At 37.3% G+C, this 19,497-nt stretch overlaps 2 protein-coding genes across 3 annotated transcripts; one reads left to right on the top strand and one right to left on the bottom strand.

Moving 5' to 3' along the window:
- The first annotated feature begins 406 nt into the window (after positions 1-406).
- Positions 407-6,966, top strand: LOC103704796 (auxin response factor 7-like). 2 transcript variants are annotated; one of them, XM_008788238.6, is made up of 14 exons: positions 407-547; positions 1,438-1,541; positions 1,880-1,975; positions 2,088-2,144; positions 2,480-2,632; positions 2,753-2,837; positions 3,276-3,366; positions 3,519-3,683; positions 3,928-4,047; positions 4,127-4,202; positions 4,450-4,618; positions 5,323-5,831; positions 5,989-6,179; positions 6,343-6,966. In XM_008788238.6, the coding sequence occupies exons 1-14, from the start codon at positions 499-501 to the stop codon at positions 6,527-6,529; spliced, it is 2,052 nt and encodes a 683-aa protein (XP_008786460.4). In that variant the 5' UTR covers positions 407-498; the 3' UTR covers positions 6,530-6,966. The 2 variants fall into 2 exon arrangements, with proteins under 2 accessions (XP_008786460.4, XP_026659536.4); XM_026803735.4 differs by having other exon boundaries at positions 1,426-1,541.
- A 5,016-nt stretch (positions 6,967-11,982) lies between these two features.
- LOC103704795 (uncharacterized) lies at positions 11,983-18,299 on the bottom strand. The gene is made up of 5 exons (XM_008788237.6): positions 16,647-18,299; positions 16,013-16,083; positions 13,992-14,097; positions 12,630-12,762; positions 11,983-12,522 (listed from the first exon to the last, which is right to left on the bottom strand). The coding sequence occupies exons 1-5, from the start codon at positions 16,721-16,723 to the stop codon at positions 12,373-12,375; spliced, it is 537 nt and encodes a 178-aa protein (XP_008786459.1). The 5' UTR covers positions 16,724-18,299; the 3' UTR covers positions 11,983-12,372.
- Positions 18,300-19,497: the final 1,198 nt, after the last annotated feature.

Here is a 19,497-nt window from a genome sequence, read left to right as displayed (position 1 = left end):
AAGGAGGGCAAGTGGATTATTTTCCGGCGGAGGAGGGGCGCCTTTATGCTCCCTTTAGCCGTTAAAGATCTAAAATTCCGTTTCGAAAAGGGGAGGAAGTGAAGTCGGTGCCCCGGAGGGGCGGCGTTTCTAGGGCTAGCTTTCGAGGGTGTAAAAAGCGGCAATTGGCAGCGAAGAGCAGCGATAGCGCTCAGATCCATTTTGGGCCTCCTTTGCCCTCGTCTTAGGTTCGTAGGGTGTGGGATTTGGAGCTCCTTCGCAGTTAATACGTGGATCAGTGGGTCATTTATGAGCATTTATGTTGGTTTGAAGGCGAAACCGAAGGGATCTTATCCTTTTTTTTTTAACCCTTTAGTCTTATCGCTTCCTTCTGGTGGAGAAATGTCAGGGGAGATGGGTTAGGAAAGGTGGAAGCTTTGGCTGATTTTGTTTGGTGTTTTCCTAGCTGAAGTTTGGTTCTTGTTGATTCAAGCGTTGGAAGGGATCTAGCAAAATTTCATGGCGTTCCCACCGCCGCATAGTTCATCCGGAGGACTCCCCGGTTCAGGTTATTTTTCGTCTCATCATTTTTCCCTTTCTATTTTTCTCTTTGACTTTTTGTGTTGGGTGTCAATTATTATTGCTGCTTGTTCTCCATGTGGATATAGATTTCCTCATGAGTATGGGTTTCCCGATCTTTATGAATGGTTGGTCTGCTTCAGTTAGAGATGTATATTCTGATATTGTAGGATTTAAAATGGTTTAAGTGGTAACATCGGAAATGTTGGGTTGATTTCATGTTTGTGCCTTTTGTTTCTGGATTTCTTTTCTTTTTTCACCCTTTTTTGTGTGATTTTGGTGTATGGGTGACGTGCTTGTGGATAGACGTGTATATATTTTTCATTGCCAAATAATGATTCATGGGTTTCGGATCATATAATGGTTCAGTGCGTTTTTACCCATTTTCCCTGATAATTATCTGTTTGTCTGATTGTTTTCTATTGATTTCTTTGTTCTGTGCCGGTTCTTGTTCATGTTTGTGCTGACCTCAGTTTAGCCCTCTGTTTTTTACTTGCCATTTGTTTTAAATTATTATCTCTCAATTAGCCTTTATATGTTTCTGATATGGCTTTATCTTTTGTGGTTTCAAATCTCATTGCTCCTGACAAGTCAATATCTTGGCCAGACCAAGATTTTCTTCTGGCTCTTGGTAGATTTTGGTGGGGCTTTGGTTCTTAATTTAATCTGAGTGCGGCGTTCTACCGAATCCCCTTTCTTTCAAGTAGTGCCTAGGCTTTCATCTTAATAAAACTACATAAAAGGGTTGTCAAAATCTTTATTTTGTGGAATATTTTCAATACTATGGCTTCTTGGTTCTAAATTGGAGGAACGGGCTAAGCAATTTGCTTCATTCCTCCAGATGTAATTTTTTTTAATGTTTTCCAGCAACTTCTGCAGATGTATTATACCGAGAACTTTGGCATGCTTGTGCTGGACCTCTTGTTACTGTGCCTCGTGATGGGGAACGAGTCTATTACTTTCCTCAAGGTCATATGGAACAGGTATTTTGAGTTTCCACTTATCCAATCAATATTATGACTGCAAGATGCATTTTTCCTCGTTTTAGTATCAAATGTCAGATCTCTTTTGATTAGATACTTGACTTATCTCAGGGTCGTCTTGCAATAGTGCCTACTATGAGTAGCATAATCCTTGATCCGGCTTTTAGAATCTAAGACATTTATTGTTAGTCTAGTATTACTGTTTTTTGTCACACTGCAACATGCTAGTTTTGCATCATCAATAATAAGCTGATCATATTAGCATGACTTGTGTATAGCTAAGATAAGAGCTGATCTCTAGATTGATTTCTGTTTCTGCTTTTTTTTTTTTTTTGTAGCTCGAGGCATCGACAAATCAAGGGCTTGACCAGCATATGCCTTTGTTCAATCTACCTTCAAAGATTCTTTGCAGGGTGGTCCATGTTCAACTTCGGGTAAGCTCTTGTTGGTCATTTTATAATATGTTGTTCATCATGTTTGACGCGGTATGGGGAAGTGCTAGCTTTATTTCTCATTACATGTGTTATTCATTACCTTTCTTTTTAGGCTGAACCAGACACCGATGAAGTTTATTCACAGATTACTCTGCTGCCTGAACCAGATGTGAGTCTTTTTACTTCTTTCTGCTGTTTATGGTCTGAACATTGCATTTTTCTTCCTTTCTCTTGATATAGTGTTCTAATGCTAGAACTTTGCTTCAACATTGAAGTTTGAATATTTATATGTGCCTCTTTGATTGCTATTTTGTGTAACTGGATGAGATTTTTGTTTTAACTTATACTCTGGATTCTGCAATCACTTCTTCTATAACTGTTTTTTTTTTTTTTGAAGTGGATGTATATTATTGAGTATAACACATGCTAATGTCTGAATTTCTTTTCTGTATGCTACTTTTGATGTTTATACTGATCTCTTTTATCCTTCAACTTCTTGATCAGCAAAGTGAGGTTACAAGCCCAGATTCTCCACTACCTGAACCTGAAAGGTGCATAGTCCATTCCTTTTGTAAGACATTAACTGCTTCAGATACAAGCACCCATGGAGGGTTCTCCGTTCTTAGGCGGCATGCGGATGAATGCTTGCCTCCACTGGTTAGTCATTGTTCTAAAAATTGTTGTGATGCTCAATCTTCATTTAGGCTAAATTGAGCAGCTGGTTTTTTGATTATTCCCATTTCAATTCTTTAATTGCTACTGGACCCTTTTGTGCAGGATATGTCCCAGCATCCACCTTGGCAAGAATTGGTTGCCAAAGATCTTCATGGCAATGAATGGCATTTTCGTCACATTTTTCGAGGTTTGTATATATTACTTCTTCATTGCTATATAATGTTGCCTCTTTGTTATTCAATTTTGGTTTTGAAACTTAACTGCAACACTTTGATTTGATGTGGATGCAAGAATTATTCAGTTTATACTTTGCGTGTCAGTTTTGTAGATACTTCTTATTGTCAAAGTAATTTTTTAAGTTCTGTCAAAAAATATCACCAATATGAGTTCCAGATGTTGCTCACCATTTTTTAGAATATTGAATGCAAATGGAAATATAAATAAGAAAATCCAGGGGTTTGAACACATAGAAGTGGAATGTTTGACCTAAAACCCTGCAAATATATGTTATTAATGTGAATACAAATAGTTTACTGAATTCTAATTTTCATTATGTAATGCCTCTCAGAGTAATCAAACAAGGTGATCAAAGTATACTAACTTTTTTCACTTGCATTTCCTTCAGGGCAACCTAGGCGTCATCTGCTTACTACAGGATGGAGTATCTTTGTGAGTTCGAAGAGATTGGTAGCAGGTGATGCATTTATCTTTTTAAGGTTAGTAAATATATTCTTCCGTCAGGCACTTGTTGAATTATTGCATTTATCTTCTCGAAATAAAATGCTATTTTTTTGGATAGAGTATTTGATGCACTTCTTTGTGTGACCATTGTAATGATATTTATCTATCCATGCATGAAACATGGCAGAGCTGAGAATGGTGAGTTGCGTGTTGGAGTAAGGAGGCTTATGAGACAACTCAATAACATGCCATCATCAGTCATATCCAGTCACAGCATGCATCTTGGAGTTCTGGCCACTGCCTCTCATGCTGTATCCACAGGGACTCTGTTTTCTGTCTTTTACAAGCCAAGGTTTGGTATTTATCTGAATATTTTGTCCTTTAAATGTGCATGCTTTGACAGAGTTCTTAAAGTGAGAAAAGGGAAAATATTTGATATTGAATCCAAATATTGTCTGCTCTCGGTATATCCACAAATTTTAATGTGTTTCTAAGTCTTTCCAAATGATGGGACTAAGGCTCTCTGCCTTCTTCTGAAAGAAATTAAGTATATTCTGAAAATAAGTAGTGGAATTTATCACTGTCTGTTGTTTCAGAACGAGCCGGTCTGAGTTTATCATCAGTGTCAACAAGTATCTTGAAGCCAAGAATCATAAATTGTCTGTTGGGATGAGGTTCAAGATGAGATTTGAGGGTGATGAAGCTCCTGAAAGAAGGTATGCTTGGTGGCTTGGTCGTGATAATCAAGGATTCAGTTAAAGTGTGTTGGCAAGGTCTCATTTACAATTTTTACAGGTTCAGTGGTACTATAATTGGTGTGGGAGAGACAACACCATCTAGATGGGCAGATTCAGAATGGAGATCTTTAAAGGTAGTATTGTCTCCGTTACTTTTCTAACCTTGAAACGATTGTGCTAATAGATTGATAGAACTCATTGCTATCTTGAATATCGCTCTCAAATTCATATTTTTTACCAGCTGAATTTCAGATGAGCTTGTGTTCGTCAGTATAATGATTAAACCTTAGCTTTTTATTCTGCCTGTAGTTCTTGGCATGGTTTTATTCCCTCATACAATTTGTTTTTTAATTTCAAGCTGTATGGTGGATTACTTTGTAGGTCCAATGGGATGAACCTTCATCCATCCCACGCCCAGATAGAGTCTCGCCATGGGAGTTAGAGCCACTTGTTGCAGCTACTTCTCCAACATCTCAACCAACACAGAGAAATAAACGTGCACGACCTCCAGCTTCACCTTCTATTACGCCTGATATTTCTCCGGTGTTTGGTAGGGAACTTGCCTACTGCTAAAGTGCTAATGCTTTTAATACCTATATGATGATAGGATTTCTTGTATGATTTTGTTTTTTTAATCCTTCCAAAATAAAATATTGTTTTTTATTATCTCTTTTCCTGTTAGAAACATGCCATTAAGCCTGTGGACTTGAATACATCCATTTCTATTAATGACTTCCTTTATAGTGCTGTTCTGTAATTTTATTTCTGTAGTTATATTGAACAACCACATTTAAGCAGCAGTCTGTGCTGCATAAATGCATTAAAATATTTTTAGCTATTTATGTATACAACAAAAGTTATGTTTGGCTTGCTCTCGGATTCAGTGGGGGGCTGTTCAAATAATTTGGCATAATGAAATTGTCTGCTGAAAACATTCTCCTTTGCATCAAGCAGAAATTCATTTTCTTATAGCCTTGGCTATGTTCTTGTTGAATCAAATATATGGGACATATCATGTACATTAGTCTTGATGGTTGTTTCTTAACTAGCAAAATGACTAACAAAAACTGGCATCTCCATAAAAAGAGTCTATGGGCATGAATCACTAGTTTGAGACAGAATCCTATTTATTTAATTGTAGGAAGAAAGTCTGTTAATAAGATGTTATTTATTCATTTTGCTACTTTGGCATTTCTTCTAGTTCTCTTCAACCATCTTAGTTGCTCTGACATACTCATCTGTTTCTCCTTGTAGGTTTGTGGAAATCCCCAGTTGAGTCTACCCAAACTTTGTCTTTTTCAGGGTTACAACAAGGTCGAGATCTTTATCCATCTTCGAGCCCCACCTCATTGTTCTCATCAACATCAAAGCCTGCCTCCATGGGATCAAACACTGGGTCATTGGCAGTTATGAACAGGCCTGCGTACTGGCCAGTCAGAACAGATTCACAAACTGAGTCTTTCTCGGCAAGCATCAACAGGGAACCATGTGAAAAGAAGCAGGATACTGGCACTGGATGCAGATTATTTGGGATCCAATTAATAGAAAGTTCTGCCATAGAGGAAACTTCACCGCCGGCAAATGTTTCTGCTGCTATTGGTGAGGTTCACCCAGTAAAATCTTTGGAGGAGGATTCTGATCGGCAATCTCAGCCATCCAACGTTAACAGGTCTGATGCCCCTGCAGTCAGCAGTGAGCCAGAGAAGTCGTGCCTCAGATCATACCAAGAGACTCAAAGTCGGCAACTGAGGAGCTGCACCAAGGTGAAGACGACCTCTTTTCTCTGTACATTTGCTGGCTCTCTGTCGGTAGCATGCTTGGTAATCTAGATGGAGAGAGTTGCTTCTGCGGAAGCTGAAATGTGTTGCTAAATCCCGTGTAAGCTGAAATGTGTTGCTAAATCCTGTGTTTTCAAAACAGGTTCACATGCACGGTATGGCAGTTGGGAGGGCAGTGGATTTGACAAGAGTAGATGGATATGATGAGCTTCTCCAAAAGCTCGAGGAGATGTTCAACATCAAGGGAGAGCTCACTGGTCCAGTCAAACAATGGCAGGTTGTCTACACCGATGATGAAGATGACATGATGCTGGTTGGCGATGATCCTTGGCTGTAATGCTCTCTATAGCCCTCAGCTATGGAATTTCATATCATGGCTTGATCTATTGATTGTTCAAATTCCAATTTAAAGCAGTAGTTTTTTGGTCATCAAAAAATAGGTGTTTTTGGTAATTTAAACTCGCACTGATCTTGAATATCTACATACAATTTGCAGAGAGTTTTGCAGCATGGTGAGAAAAATTTATATTTACACATGCGAGGAGGCGAAGAGGCTGTCACCCAAGGTGAAATTACTGGTCATCAGCGATGCCATCAAGCCTGGGTTGAAGAAATCTTCATCAGATGCTGATTCTGCACGGAACAGACCCGACGACCCGGATGCTGCTGACAAGGAGTGCTGATCATAGGAGTATGGTATTGCCCGCAAAGCTTTTGTATGTTTCTTTACTCGGAGCCTCAGCCATAAGCTTGTGGTCCAGCACGGGCCCTCATTTGTTTTGCGCCACGGCTGGTGTTGCCCTTTGTGCCGTGTCGCTGCTGGAATGGCAGCTAGTAAAAGAATGGATAGGGGCAGTGCGCTGGGTCTCATCCATATTGTTTTGGCAATATCATCTTTTTGTTAGTCCAGTCATAGCAGGGCATGTGGAGGCTGGCGGGCTAGTGGTGAAGTGATGGGCTCTTGTCTGTATTGAGAAAGTATTACATTGGAATAGGGGGTGATGAAGTTCCCACTCTCTTCTTTCCTTTTCTTTTTAACCAGGAGTAAATAGGATATATGTCTATCTATACACGCTAATGCACTGCTGAATGTCTTATGTTGCTTTATTTTGGGTGGCAAGTTTGTTTTTCCCCTCTCCTTTGTTACATCATATGCTTTATGGTTGCTTTATGGTTTGATGGGGGAAAAAAATTATGTACAAAAATGCGGTTATCTTTTCGTGTTTTCTTCTGTTTGTCTTCTCACTTTTCCTTTTGCATGCCAGCCTGCTAGCATCTACTGTTGGGCAAGGCTGTGTTACTTTCTGCCTCCAATGGGAATTGTGTGGAAGTTGTATGGTACTTTGATGGATATTGTGATTCTGGTGTTGCCTTTGTAAGTAAAATTCCCAGATGGTTGTTTTGTGCAATTATCTTTGTGCATGGTAGGTGTGATGAAGTTCAAGACCTCCTCTTTTTCTCAAATCAATGGCTGATGGTGAAAGTTCATACTTAAACCAAGCTTTTGGATGCATGAACTTGATTGCAATTTCAGTATTTTATAGCTGCTCTGGGGTTGGATTTCATGAGCTTGATGGTACTCGGAGTGCGCGATATTAGTCGACAGGACCATTAAGAAGATGGTACTGCACTAGCTAAAAATTTCTTCACCTGGCAACCTCCTCACGAGTAAGGTTTGAGGGTTAGGAGGTCCGCTTCTAATGAATTAAAGTTCTAATCACATGAGAGTCGTGGCAGAGGACAAAACGCTATCCTGCTTAAGCTTGTGTTTCGGTGCATGTTGCCACTTTTTCTGATTCTAATATACATAATTGGTATTCCTTTCACAAGATTTTCGACGTTTTTCTTTCAATGTGTGCGCTCGTTTGTGATCCTTCTCCGGTTGTCCATGTTGAGTTTGGTGTCTAAAAACAATTGCCACTTTCTGAACAGATCCCGGGCGCCTCGAAATCCACATATTACATGAATTTTTGCCCCTATAAACAAGCTAAACAAATGTTAACTCAGACTAATAACGCTGAAAAATTGGAGTCAGAATGGTTCCGACGGTGAAAGGCCGGAGGCTTTTCTGATTGTTTTTCTTGGTTGATGTTAGTTTAGCATTGTTCTTCTGCAAAATCTTCCCTTGTGATGCGGATGAACAGGTCACCTAGTAGGATTGAAGGAAACTTGTGAAGTAGATAAGAGTCCCTGCAATGGCAGCCGTGGTCCCATGATCTGATTCGATGAATTCAGTTGGTTTTTCATGATTCACATTTGCACGCGAGTCAGACATAACGCGATTCGTGGGGGGTTGTTCCATGTCCCATTCAGAATTGCTAACTGAATCATGTCGTATCTAGTGATGGAATGGCAAACTGCCATCTCTTCGATGCAGAGTAGGAACATCTTGCTTTAAGGCTCTATGCCAAACCTTTTAACTCTAGCTTGCCATTTATGATGGAGTTATGATTGTGCTATCCTTTTTGGGGCCTTTAAGTGGCGTCTAAAGCACCTTCCTCAGGTCTATACTTTGTCCCCCTGATATCCATCTCATTATGTACCTGATGTAGGCCCTATTTGGAAGAGCTGTTAGTAGTAGAGCTTTTGAAAGTAAAACTGTTGGAAATAGAGTTGTTTAAAGTAGAGCTTTTATAAAAAGTTGTTTGTTGTCTAGTAACTATATTTTTAAAGTGCTGTGGCATTTTAACGTATGTTTGATAAATAAATTGAGAAAGTACTTTTGTATGGCAAAATTACCATAAAGAATATTGCATAGTATTATACAACAGAGCATAATAAAATATAATATATATTAATACATAAATATATGATATAGTATAATATTATTGTAATATAATATAATATTATTATAATATAGTAATATAACATTGTATACTATAGCATAATAATTTAATATAATATTAAATTATTTAACATAACATATCAATTTATTATGATATAATGTAATATAATATTATATTTATAGTATAATACAATAATAAGGTACAAGATATTATAATTATTAGCGTAATTAATTTCTCATAATATAACATAATATTAAATTATTTAACATAACATGTTAATGTATTATGATATAATGTAATATAATATTATATTTATAGTTTAATACAACAATAGGAAACATGAATACCTTTTCTTGCACGAAAGAGAGTATGATCCATGGCTAGAGTTCTTTGTTAGGGCTCCAGCATATTTTTAGGTTTATAAAGGGACAAAATATGTAATTGTTATATTTTATTATAGGTATTTTATTAAAAAAACAGCTTTCCGACAAAGCTCAAAACAGCTTTTTCGGAAAGCTCCAAAATTGAGCTACTCCCAAAAAGCTATTTTTAGCTTTTTGGAAAAGCTAAAACAGCTTTTCGAAATTTTTACCAAACAATTTTTTTCATCCAAAAATACTTTTGGAGGACCAGAAAGTTGTTTGGCTCCCTCAAACAGGGCCGTAGCATTTAGAGGAACCTTGTCATAGGCACACTGGGCAGAACGACCTAAATACATTAGCATGTGAAGTTGTTTCTAATAATGCAGCAGTAACTAGTAATCTAAAGCTGGAATGCCATAAAAAAAAACATTCGGACCTAAAAGTTGGTTGGATTGTTGTTGGGAGGAATAGATTCGAGGGTGGTAGCCATGATTTATATCACATATCCAGTGCATGAGTTGGTGGATAACATGTAGAGTCATGAATGTCTCAAATCGACAGGAAACAATCCACATGGTGTTTAGATATCACCTGCTTGGGGCTCGCAAGTATCAGAACCTCCTTGATCTCTGTTTGCTCATGGGATAGCTTTTGCATTTGGTGTTATTTTTTCTGTTTGGCCTTTGCTGACATTTGTTGTATCTCGGTCTCTGTGGCATGTTTAAAGAAACTAATTTTGTGTGGAATTTGGAGTCATATTGTAGAATGTGGTTCTTTATTTTTGGTAGGGTTTGTGTGGATGCTCTGGACAAACGGAAAATGCTTCAGGTGCCTGTAAATCAGACATGGAAATTTCATCGGATCAATAACCGCTGGATTGGTAACTCCACAATCAATCAAGCTGTGGTTTTTGGCAACAAATTCATGAGTTCTTCGCACGAGGATTTTCTACATGCGCTTTACAGAAGCCTTGTAGCATTACTCTGGATAAATAGGCTTCATCAATACTCTAAGTGCCACATCTTATAGTGAATGCAAGTTTAGTTCTAATAAGCAAATTTCCTTCCTGAAAAATTATTTTGGGTACTTGTTTTTTTTTTGGTGCTAAAAGAAGAACAAGGCTAAATTTGATTCAGAGCTGCAACTATATACTGGACATGACACAAAAGAGGTTGGGCTTCTGCAATGCTAATAATGGCAGCCAATGTCTTGGGCAAGACCAAGAAGAAGAAAAGGTGACCACAATTAAACCAAAAGGAGCAAACAACCTCAAATTTGACCCATCCAAATAGGCAGAGGGGGTGGATATTAAGTGTTTTGGCTATTAGCATTAAGTTCAAGTTGATTGCCCAAGGCCAACTGCCTCATTGCACTTTCTAGGCTGCATGGGGTTACCATTTCTACAAGATAGGAGAGTGGATATCATAAATTGTGGCAGTAGGGTCACAATTCTTGTGGCGCAACCTTTCTTATCAAAAAATTATACAAATTTTATGATCCACACATTGTGTTTTCCCTCACTTGAAAAGAGAACAGCCATATGCCTCTTTCATATTGAGCTGGCATTACTGAGGTCTATTCTAGATATTTTTACATCTTTTTTTTGTAGAATAGAAAAAAGAGAGTTAAGGTTGGTCGAGATTTAGGAGAGAACTTTCGAGTTTCATAGGAGAGAGCCTCTTCTTTTAGGTAGATCTTGGTGAAGAAAATCTTTGATGCCTTATTTCTTTGAGAAATGATTTGTTTGAAGAGGTGTTCATGGTTTGTGAAAACTCATACTCAAATCCATGCTCATGGTTCTTGGCTTTCCCATATGGGTAAGTCTATTACAATTCCTTTCATGTTGAGAATCACTTTGTCTGATGTAATCTCTTGTATATGTCAACAATTGTTGTTTCCTAATGTAAATTAGGGAAGGTTGTGATCTAAGAGAGGTGTTCTGTAAGTGTTGTGATCTTTGGCTTGGCTTAGAAGGACTTTGTAGTCCCAATCTCTTGTTTTTCAAAGTTTTTCTATTTGTTTATGTTCTTCATTTTGCATTCCTATAGTTTACACACAGAATGGAAAGACAAATTTCCACTGTAAATCCAAAAAAACTGGAAAAACTAGATAGTTGTAGGAGGAAAGCTATCACTGGAGAATTCCACTTCGATAACTTGAGCGGAAAAGAAAAAGCACAAACATACACCCTGTATATGTAACAAACACTTGTAACCTTTCCATCATATGACAAGGCATAAATTATAAGTTTGTCAACAGGACCTCTTGAGGAGAGATTGGGCAACCAACAGATATAAGTCCTATTGGTAATTAATGTTTTATTCGCTTTAATGGAAAATAGATTCAACATGAGGCATTTCTCTTTGTGCACTAGATTTTGCATTTATTTTATGATCTCTTAACTAGAGACATGCCAATCAAGCAATAATAGATCACATTCTTTGGTAGCCAAGGTTTGCATTCAAAAAATTTGTGGATGTATGTCCATGATTGTTTTTTGAGCTGATAACTGATCAAGGCATCAAGCTTAACTTGTTAATTAGCTCCGTCTTTAGAATGGGGATTGAGTTTGCTTTATTTTATTCCCTATAAACTTGAACATGCTACTTAGTAAGCTGAGCATAAACATTTATGAACAGCCGAATGGTTTTTATAGGCTGAAGATTTCTAAATGCTCATTTAGCAGAATTAATCATTCGAGCAATTTCTTCTCTCCTTTTATAACAAGAACAAATACAAACTTGGCAAATACAATAGCAAAGTCGGGATCAAATCAAGTTATCTTATATCAACAAGGAAGATTTCACCATCACAGCCAGTTAGGCACTATCGATTGTTTTAAGCATTTTTCCCTCTTTTTTTTTCTTTTTTCAATGCAGACAATCATCTGATTGTTTTAAGATGAGAACAAACATGCTTTCGCAAAAGAAGCCAGGTTATTTGCAGGGGAGAAGAGCAGAACTTTCAAAAATTTCAAATACTATAAGCTTTCAGATAAAATGAGTCATGCTCATCATGCATGCACTAAAATTAGCGAGCATATGAAACACCTTGCATTGTAAGAGTCCAGTAACTGAAATACAACAAATGACCCCCACCACCACATAATTGGCATCCATTGAACCAGTGGAGAGGCCATTTTACTCGCAGGTTTACCCTAGCTTGGATCGATTAAAATGATACGCATTACACCAACAAGTGAAGACACGATACGGTTCTTTTTATCTAAATTGATATGTCCTATTCTGAGGGTGGAATGCAAGAAAATAACAGCACACCACCTGGCTGGAACAGAAGCATATATACAGAGATGTTATGCTGGCGATCAGATCTCTTCAGGGAGTTGCCTCATCCTTTTCACTCCTCGAATTTGTAGAACTAGACATCCCTCACCTTGTGCTTGTCTTCATCCTTCTTCGGGCTTGAGGGAATGCCGCCGAACTTGTGAACCAGAAACTTGAAACAAGGAACAAAGGCAGTGTAGAGCATGCCAAGAATAAATGGTGCAGCAATGATCCAGCCCAACAACTGTGATAAAGAGGGTTTATGGTGATTTAGGACTAAACTGATGACATAGAAATTTCACTGTTCAGAAGAATAATGTTTCTCAGATTACTATGGTGATTTCTTCTTACCGCATGGAGTACACTGAGTAGTACTTCCCATGATGCTTGGCCTGTCACCACCTTTTTCAGTGCATCAGATGTCAATGGGAAATGAGGACCACCGGAGATGACTTCACCAAGGCGCAAGAAGGGTATCACCAGGCTAAAAAGCAATCAGAACTCATGGCATTCAATTCAATAACTTACATTTAGTCAGGCTGAAAAATAATCAGAATTCATCACAGTCCATTCAATAATTTACATGCAGTCGGCAAGAAAAAAAAAGGCTAATTGTACCAACACTGAGAGCTAATCATTATAAATTTAGCATGCAAGAAATGAATTTTACAAGAAATGCCAATGATATAAAATAATGGAAGCGTCCCCTGAAAAGATTACACCGAAGGTATTCCTTGAAAATGTCTGTTTCAAAACAACAACTTAGATCATATGTAACCTATACGAGCTAATCAGTACAATATACCTTTCAATAGTTGCCATCTTATAAGCTGATTTATGTGAGAATTTCAAATCAGTATAAAAAATCATAATATGTCGAGTATTGCCCTTGTCAGCAAATATGGCTCATAATATTAGTGTTTTAATCAGGAATCGGCCAATCATTTGGAAGATCCTGAATTCCTGATGACAGTAATTGCATCGAGATGATATGGATGGTGAATTTTCAAAATCATAAACAGTGGCGGACAGAATGTTTCGATGCATAAATTAGATGTCATGGAATTTTGTAATTAGCCTAGATAAGATTTCTGCATTTTCTATGTGCAAAAGAAAACTTTGTCAAGTTTTCCATTGCCACATAACACCCATCACAGCTGAATTAATCAGAATGTCAGCTTATACTGAGGGTGTATACACAGACAAGGATGTTAAGGTTGTATGGTAAAACTAGCAAGGAAAGTAAATAAAGAATAAGGAAGCTTAGGTGCTAATACAAATTGAATAGAATTTGTAGGAAAAAGAGACAAAAAGCTGCAACTGATGAACAGCATGGCCGCAGATACAAATGAATGGTGAAGCTGATCTACACCGTAATTATACGTACAAGGGACAAAACTTGTTGGCCATATGTAGTAATTAACCCTGTAATATATTAGAAATATGGCATGCAAAAAATACATCTTCTCAAAACAACAGCAGGTCAGGTAAACAAAAGGAAACACAAGGCCTTGTGTATGCCATTACATGCCAACTGTGGCACTGTCAAAGAATAGAAAAAACTTCCATAGAACGACAAAAGCTAATAAAAAACCATGAAAAAAAGAAATGATATTGTAATCAGCTAAATTTCCAATTTAGATGCCGTAGGTAGAAACGGAACTGATGATTCAGAAAATTATTAATTTGGTCTTGGGTCAAAGCCAAGATTACCTCAACTCAATTGGAGTAGCCACAAAGTTAGCAAGCATTACACTTGGAGCATGGCAACGATTTCCAAACAATGCAAGAGCCATTCCACAGAGAAAGACTGTTGTTCCTGTTAACCGAAGAAGAAATGAACACCTCAAAAATAAAACCTTCAAATTACGATAGTATCATGTAGATATATGCATACATGTATATGCAGGCATGCAGGTGCGGATTATGTCGAAGCTATGTTCTATTTCCATCTGTTTACATAGTTTATTGCATGCATAAAGGAGAAGAAAACAATGTTATTGACAATTACATCATCGTAGAATTGAATGATGAAACATCAGAATAAGCATCTAGTCCTCCACTTTAAATTCCCCCATGTTTCTGGCAGACAGGATTTCAAACTACACAACACTAGTATCACAAGAAACATATTCATTTGCAGATTAAATTTTGAAACGTTCAACAAATAAACTATGGAGAATTTACATGGAGTTCAAAAACTTGAAACAGTGAGAATGAGATGTCATGCACTGTCCTTTGGCCGCTCCACAATGTTCACAAATAACATCTGCCGGATAATAGATATATGTGGATTCAGACGTAGAGTCAGAGGTACTGAATAGGAATATAGGCACAGTTACTCAGTGCTAATGATTGCTGCTTTGAACTGGAATAACCCTTCATGATTGTATTTTCTTATCCTAGTAAAGAAGCCTCATAATTAGAGTACAGTATAGAAGAAGCAAAATCCGTGGCTAGAATTGACTTAATTAAATGATATGACTACTTTTGCTTTAAGGATTTGCCACTTAATGTGGTATGTTAAAGAATTACAGATTCAAGCAACTGGAGAGCTAGACAGTCTGAAGTAGTCCACTAGATTTATGTTAGCAACTAAACAGCCAGCTAATACTGGCAAAAGAAGCATCCTGAGAAACACGTATGCTTCTTAGGAATTATTTTGTTTAACCTATACTCAGCTGGTAACATCTCTTGCCTTCCCACATGTTCACTGAATACACTAACCATAAGCAAAATACCCTTATCGATATAATGAATGTATCATCTTCAAAGAATAAGACTTGGTACCCAGTTTTGGTTCTTCAAGGGTCCAATCGCTCACTCAAATTCTGTATCGAGACTGGATCATGACAATTGACTCTATAATTTAGTTTAGTCTCTTAATATAATTAACTGAAAGGTACATGTTTCAGATGATCCATAAGAGCTACAAGAACAATGATTTGCATGGCTATGCTGCAGGTTCACAAATGCTTGATAGAACTGGATCCCTTTCCCCATGATCCAGGAAAGACAGATTCAGCAACATCATATTGCAATTTAGCGAGATTCTAACAAGATCAAATTAAAATTGACCTGGGAGGTAATTCCCTTCTCTCTGGCATGAACATGTACTATGTCAGTGGATCTCTGACAACTTTTTTCAACTCCATAATAACTCCTACTTAGATGCCCTTAAACTACCTTCCAATATGTAGCAATAAGCCCATCATAAGCAAAATCCTTCACCATTAGAACATCATCTAGAAAATAAACTTCAGTTTGCACAATGCAAAAATCTTGCTATTGCAAGATAATCATACATTATGTTGTTGAATATCCAACAGATCTGTGCACCTCTATAGAAAAAAAAATATCTTTGCACAAGGAAGAGTAAGAGATAGTTATTGGGGATCAGATTAATAAGCTATAGGTGTACGAAGTTATGATGTATCCTATTGCTTTGTCAAAATGGCTGAGCTGAAAATGCTTGCCCAGCTGTAGTGATCATTGACTGTGATAAAGAGAAATCTTTCATGACATTTAATTCAGTTATTGTCAATGTGATTGATTAAGTTAGTCTATCGGAAGAAGCAGTTAAAGAGGCATCAAGCCTCCATAGGTCACTTCAGCACTGTCACATAACAGAAATTCCCAGGTTATTATGCAGGTAAAAACTATACCAAGAACAATTTCATCATTCTCAACTTGAACAGCCATGAAATATAAAAAGACACTTGCAAACTTCTTACCACATATGGGAAACACTCCCAATGTCAGGCCAAGAGCAGTGGAAAATGCCAATTGCTTTGGTTCTGCACCCCTATAGAAGAGCATAAACGAGAATTCTCAACAATTTTTAAAGATTCACATCTGAATGACCATCACAAAGAATTCAACTCAGCAAGGTTGGAAGCGAAAAAAGGAAAAGATGAAAGAAAATCTATTTTCTTAAACTGTCGATTTATTAACAGCTAGGAGGATTTGACGTTCCAAAATATGAAAATTCATTTTGTATAAATCGCCATGGGAACATCTTGGTGCAGTAAAAGTTCATGATGGCGCCTTAAAAGGTCGTAATTTCACCACAGGAAAATGCATTAAACGATAAGCAACATCTGAAAAGCAAATACAAAATCAGGAGAAGTACCAATAACAATAATCTTAAGCAAAACTAAGATTCCGATCAAACATTAAATTTTGCAATTCTAAATAGCTGTCCAGAAGCTCAGTTGGCCTAAGATAGATCGCTGACACTTTTAATTCAAATATGATAAATAAAATTAAAGGTAAAACATAACATTTAGACAGGGGAATAGATCCAGTCACTAAATAAATTGAAAAAAAAAAGTCATAAAGTGAAAGCAGGCAGACCCAAACGAATACCTTCTGACTATTTGCTTCAGAGGATCGACAATCTTCTTGTTGAGCCAGGAAACCAGGCCAAACTCCCAAATCGGCATCTTGACAGAATCCCTTTTTTCCAGTAAAATCTCCTCCTTTTTCTATTTAATTCTTCTCCTGTGATCTAAAAGCCACAAACCTTTTTCCCTACGGCGCTTCAAAGAGAGTAAAAAAAAAAGCTACCTCTTTTCTCTTCCTCTGAACTCTTCCAGACCAGAAGAACCAAACTCAAGAAGTAAACGAACCACCTTTGACGACTCCAGGGAGAAAAGTTTCGAGATTGGACTAGGGCGAGGGATTGCAATTGGGTTATGGAGGAAGAATTACAGACCCTTCAATCCAAAGAAATCCTTCCTCTTGGCTTACTCCTTCAAACGCCCCTTCTGAGAAATGCATCTAATGTGAGCAAGTTTCCACCTTTACGGTTTCCGATCGGAGTAGTTGGAGATTGAGGTAGGGTTTCTTGCAATCTATCCTTCTAGTCCTATGCCAAAGAGGTAGCCCCAAATGGAGGAGCCAAGCCAATAGGAAATAAATGGTCGTAAATGCTTCTGGCCATACTTTCCACTGTATATTCGTATGATCGGGTTTTTTTCCTCGTAGTTTCCATCCCAGGAGGCATGCCTTGCACGCAGTTTGATATATTTTCCTCGTAAAAAAAATATATCTGATATACTCACTTATATACTAACTCATAACCTCATAGATATCCTTTATGCGTGCGGATCTAGCGCTAGATTGCTTGAGAGATATTGGTTGCGGACAAAGACAGGCAGTTGACCACATGTAGAGTCGGGGTAAGAGCGGTCAATGAATCCATCACCAGAGTTAATCTTGGTCAACCAAGGAGAAGTAGAATGAGGGGAGGCCAAATTGTGCATTCCTCCTTTTTAATGGATTAATGTTGGATATATAATGAAGGATAGCATGCATAGAAGTGATCATGAAAGAGGATGCTTTGGCAGCTGTAATTTTGTATGATAAGTCGTATCTTATAGCAGCTACCTTCTTATTTATTTTTAAATAAAAAAATAAAATAATTGTAAGGACTTCTGGAGCCGTGTGTTTAGTCCTACATCGGTTATTCACTAGATAGATCTTGGATACTTATATAAGATTAAAAAATCTAAATAATATCTTTCGGTTAGCTATTTTGGACGAGGTTCTACAATATTACTATCTTTCGGTTTAGTAACTTACTAACGGATTGATGAAATTATGGGAACAACTTTAAAGCAAAATGGCCCGTTGGGCCTGGTTGATGGTGAGCCAAGGATTGATCTATCAAGGAAGGGAAAAGAAGGTTGTTGGATAATTGCATTACGTATTATATACTGCACAAAAATAACATGCTTGAGAGTTCTATGCTCTTCCTACACTTCAAAACATGCATATCTTCTAGAACTCATGAAAGATAGGAGAAGGTACAGTGTGTTAAAATCTATAGCCAACTCATGGTGAACCCAAAAGGAGCCCTCATCCACCATCAGGTAGGTGTCTTCTGGTGAACCCCCAGAGTTATCATTTGGATAATGGCAAGCATTATGATCTCTATCATCTTATACTTGTTGCAGTTGGTCTTGAGCACCTCTTTCTGCAGCTTTGCAAACTTCCCTTCATTCAGTTGATGCTGAAACATGCTGATAAAGAGGGCCTGAATTAATGCAATAACAATATAAATGTCCTTGGCCTGAATTATTTTTTGATCCCTATCTTCTAATAGACCAGCAACCTCAAGAGTGTTTTTAAGTCCAACCATCTATTAGAACAACTGCAATGGATGGCACAAAGAAAATACTTCACCAGTACAGCATAAAAGAACATCCTTTTCCTATTAAAATTAGGTTGGTTATGTGTTACATTTACAAGCTCAAATAACAGACTCCACAGAAGTTTGAAAGAGACAAAAATCTCATGGCATCCACCTCATGTTTTGTAGGTGATAATTCCTTTCCAACCTAGAAAAGACTACCAAACTAATTTGATGGTCCTCAAACTCTGGTAATCTTTTACCTTCTTTTTCTTGTTCTCCAGCGTCCCTGGAAAATGCTTCATCAATATCTAACTGTGAAACTCCCATGCTGATATAAGTTCAACTCTAAACTGATTTCAGTTTAGGAAATTCCAGTATCTTTGTAACACGATTTTTAAAAAATATAAACCCTGCAAAACCACCCAAAATGGCATCACATCATAAAGCCTTTGACCTAAAACTTTGATCAATTTTCCTGCTCCTACCTATCAGATTCATAATATAACTGCTCATTAGCTCTGTCATGACTCTCATGTTAAGGTAGAGATTGGTTTAGATTCCGGATATTCAGAGAGTTAGGAATCAAATTCACAATATTAACAGGGAACCAAAAGAAAGGCAATAAATAAGCAGACATCTCTTGAACACTCTAACAAATAAATCTGACACATAAATTATATCATTCAAAATATATTTTCTAGTTGCTATGTAAGATGCTATCCTTTTGATATCCCATCCCACATCTATCTGATTTGTAGGTTTATGTTACTGAATTTTGGATTCATAATTTTCATTTTCCTCATTCTTCATGAATTGGGCGCGGTCGACAAAGATGAGAAAAATATATTTTTATTCATAATTCAGCAAGTTTGTTTTGCACCATGAAAATCTATGAAAATATGCTACTAGAGTTGATAGGATTCATTGAGATACAAGAGCTAATGATGCAAAATCACTATCAAAAGTTAGAATCCCTCCCCATTCTTTTTTAAATAATAATAATAATAAGCCAAATTTTGGCTCTATATGATATATAAGCCACACTTCTAATCATGCACACTGGTTACACGTGAAATATCA

This window comes from Phoenix dactylifera, chromosome 4 (assembly GCF_051530095.1).
Source record: "Phoenix dactylifera cultivar Ajwa chromosome 4, Ajwa_hap1_PhDact_Kaust_v1.1, whole genome shotgun sequence".
Lineage (NCBI taxonomy): Eukaryota > Viridiplantae > Streptophyta > Magnoliopsida > Arecales > Arecaceae > Phoenix > Phoenix dactylifera.
The sequence above is the reverse complement of the archived record's forward strand: the minus strand, read 5'-3'. Positions and strand labels throughout refer to the sequence as shown.

Excerpts from the sequence above, each read along its gene's own strand:
- LOC103704796 (XM_026803735.4), top strand. The coding sequence starts at position 499 with ATGGCGTTCCCACCGCCGCATAGTTCATCCGGAGGACTCCCCGGTTCA. Across the intron at positions 548-1,425 it reads CGGAGGACTCCCCGGTTCAG|CAACTTCTGCAGATGTATTA; the intron begins GTTATTTTTCGT and ends AATGTTTTCCAG. Across the intron at positions 3,367-3,518 it reads GATGCATTTATCTTTTTAAG|AGCTGAGAATGGTGAGTTGC; the intron begins GTTAGTAAATAT and ends GAAACATGGCAG.
- LOC103704795 (XM_008788237.6), bottom strand. The coding sequence starts at position 16,723 with ATGCCGATTTGGGAGTTTGGCCTGGTTTCCTGGCTCAACAAGAAGATT. Across the intron at positions 16,084-16,646 it reads CTGAAGCAAATAGTCAGAAG|GGGTGCAGAACCAAAGCAAT; the intron begins GTATTCGTTTGG and ends GCTCTTCTATAG. Across the intron at positions 12,523-12,629 it reads TACTCAGTGTACTCCATGCG|TTGTTGGGCTGGATCATTGC; the intron begins GTAAGAAGAAAT and ends TCTTTATCACAG.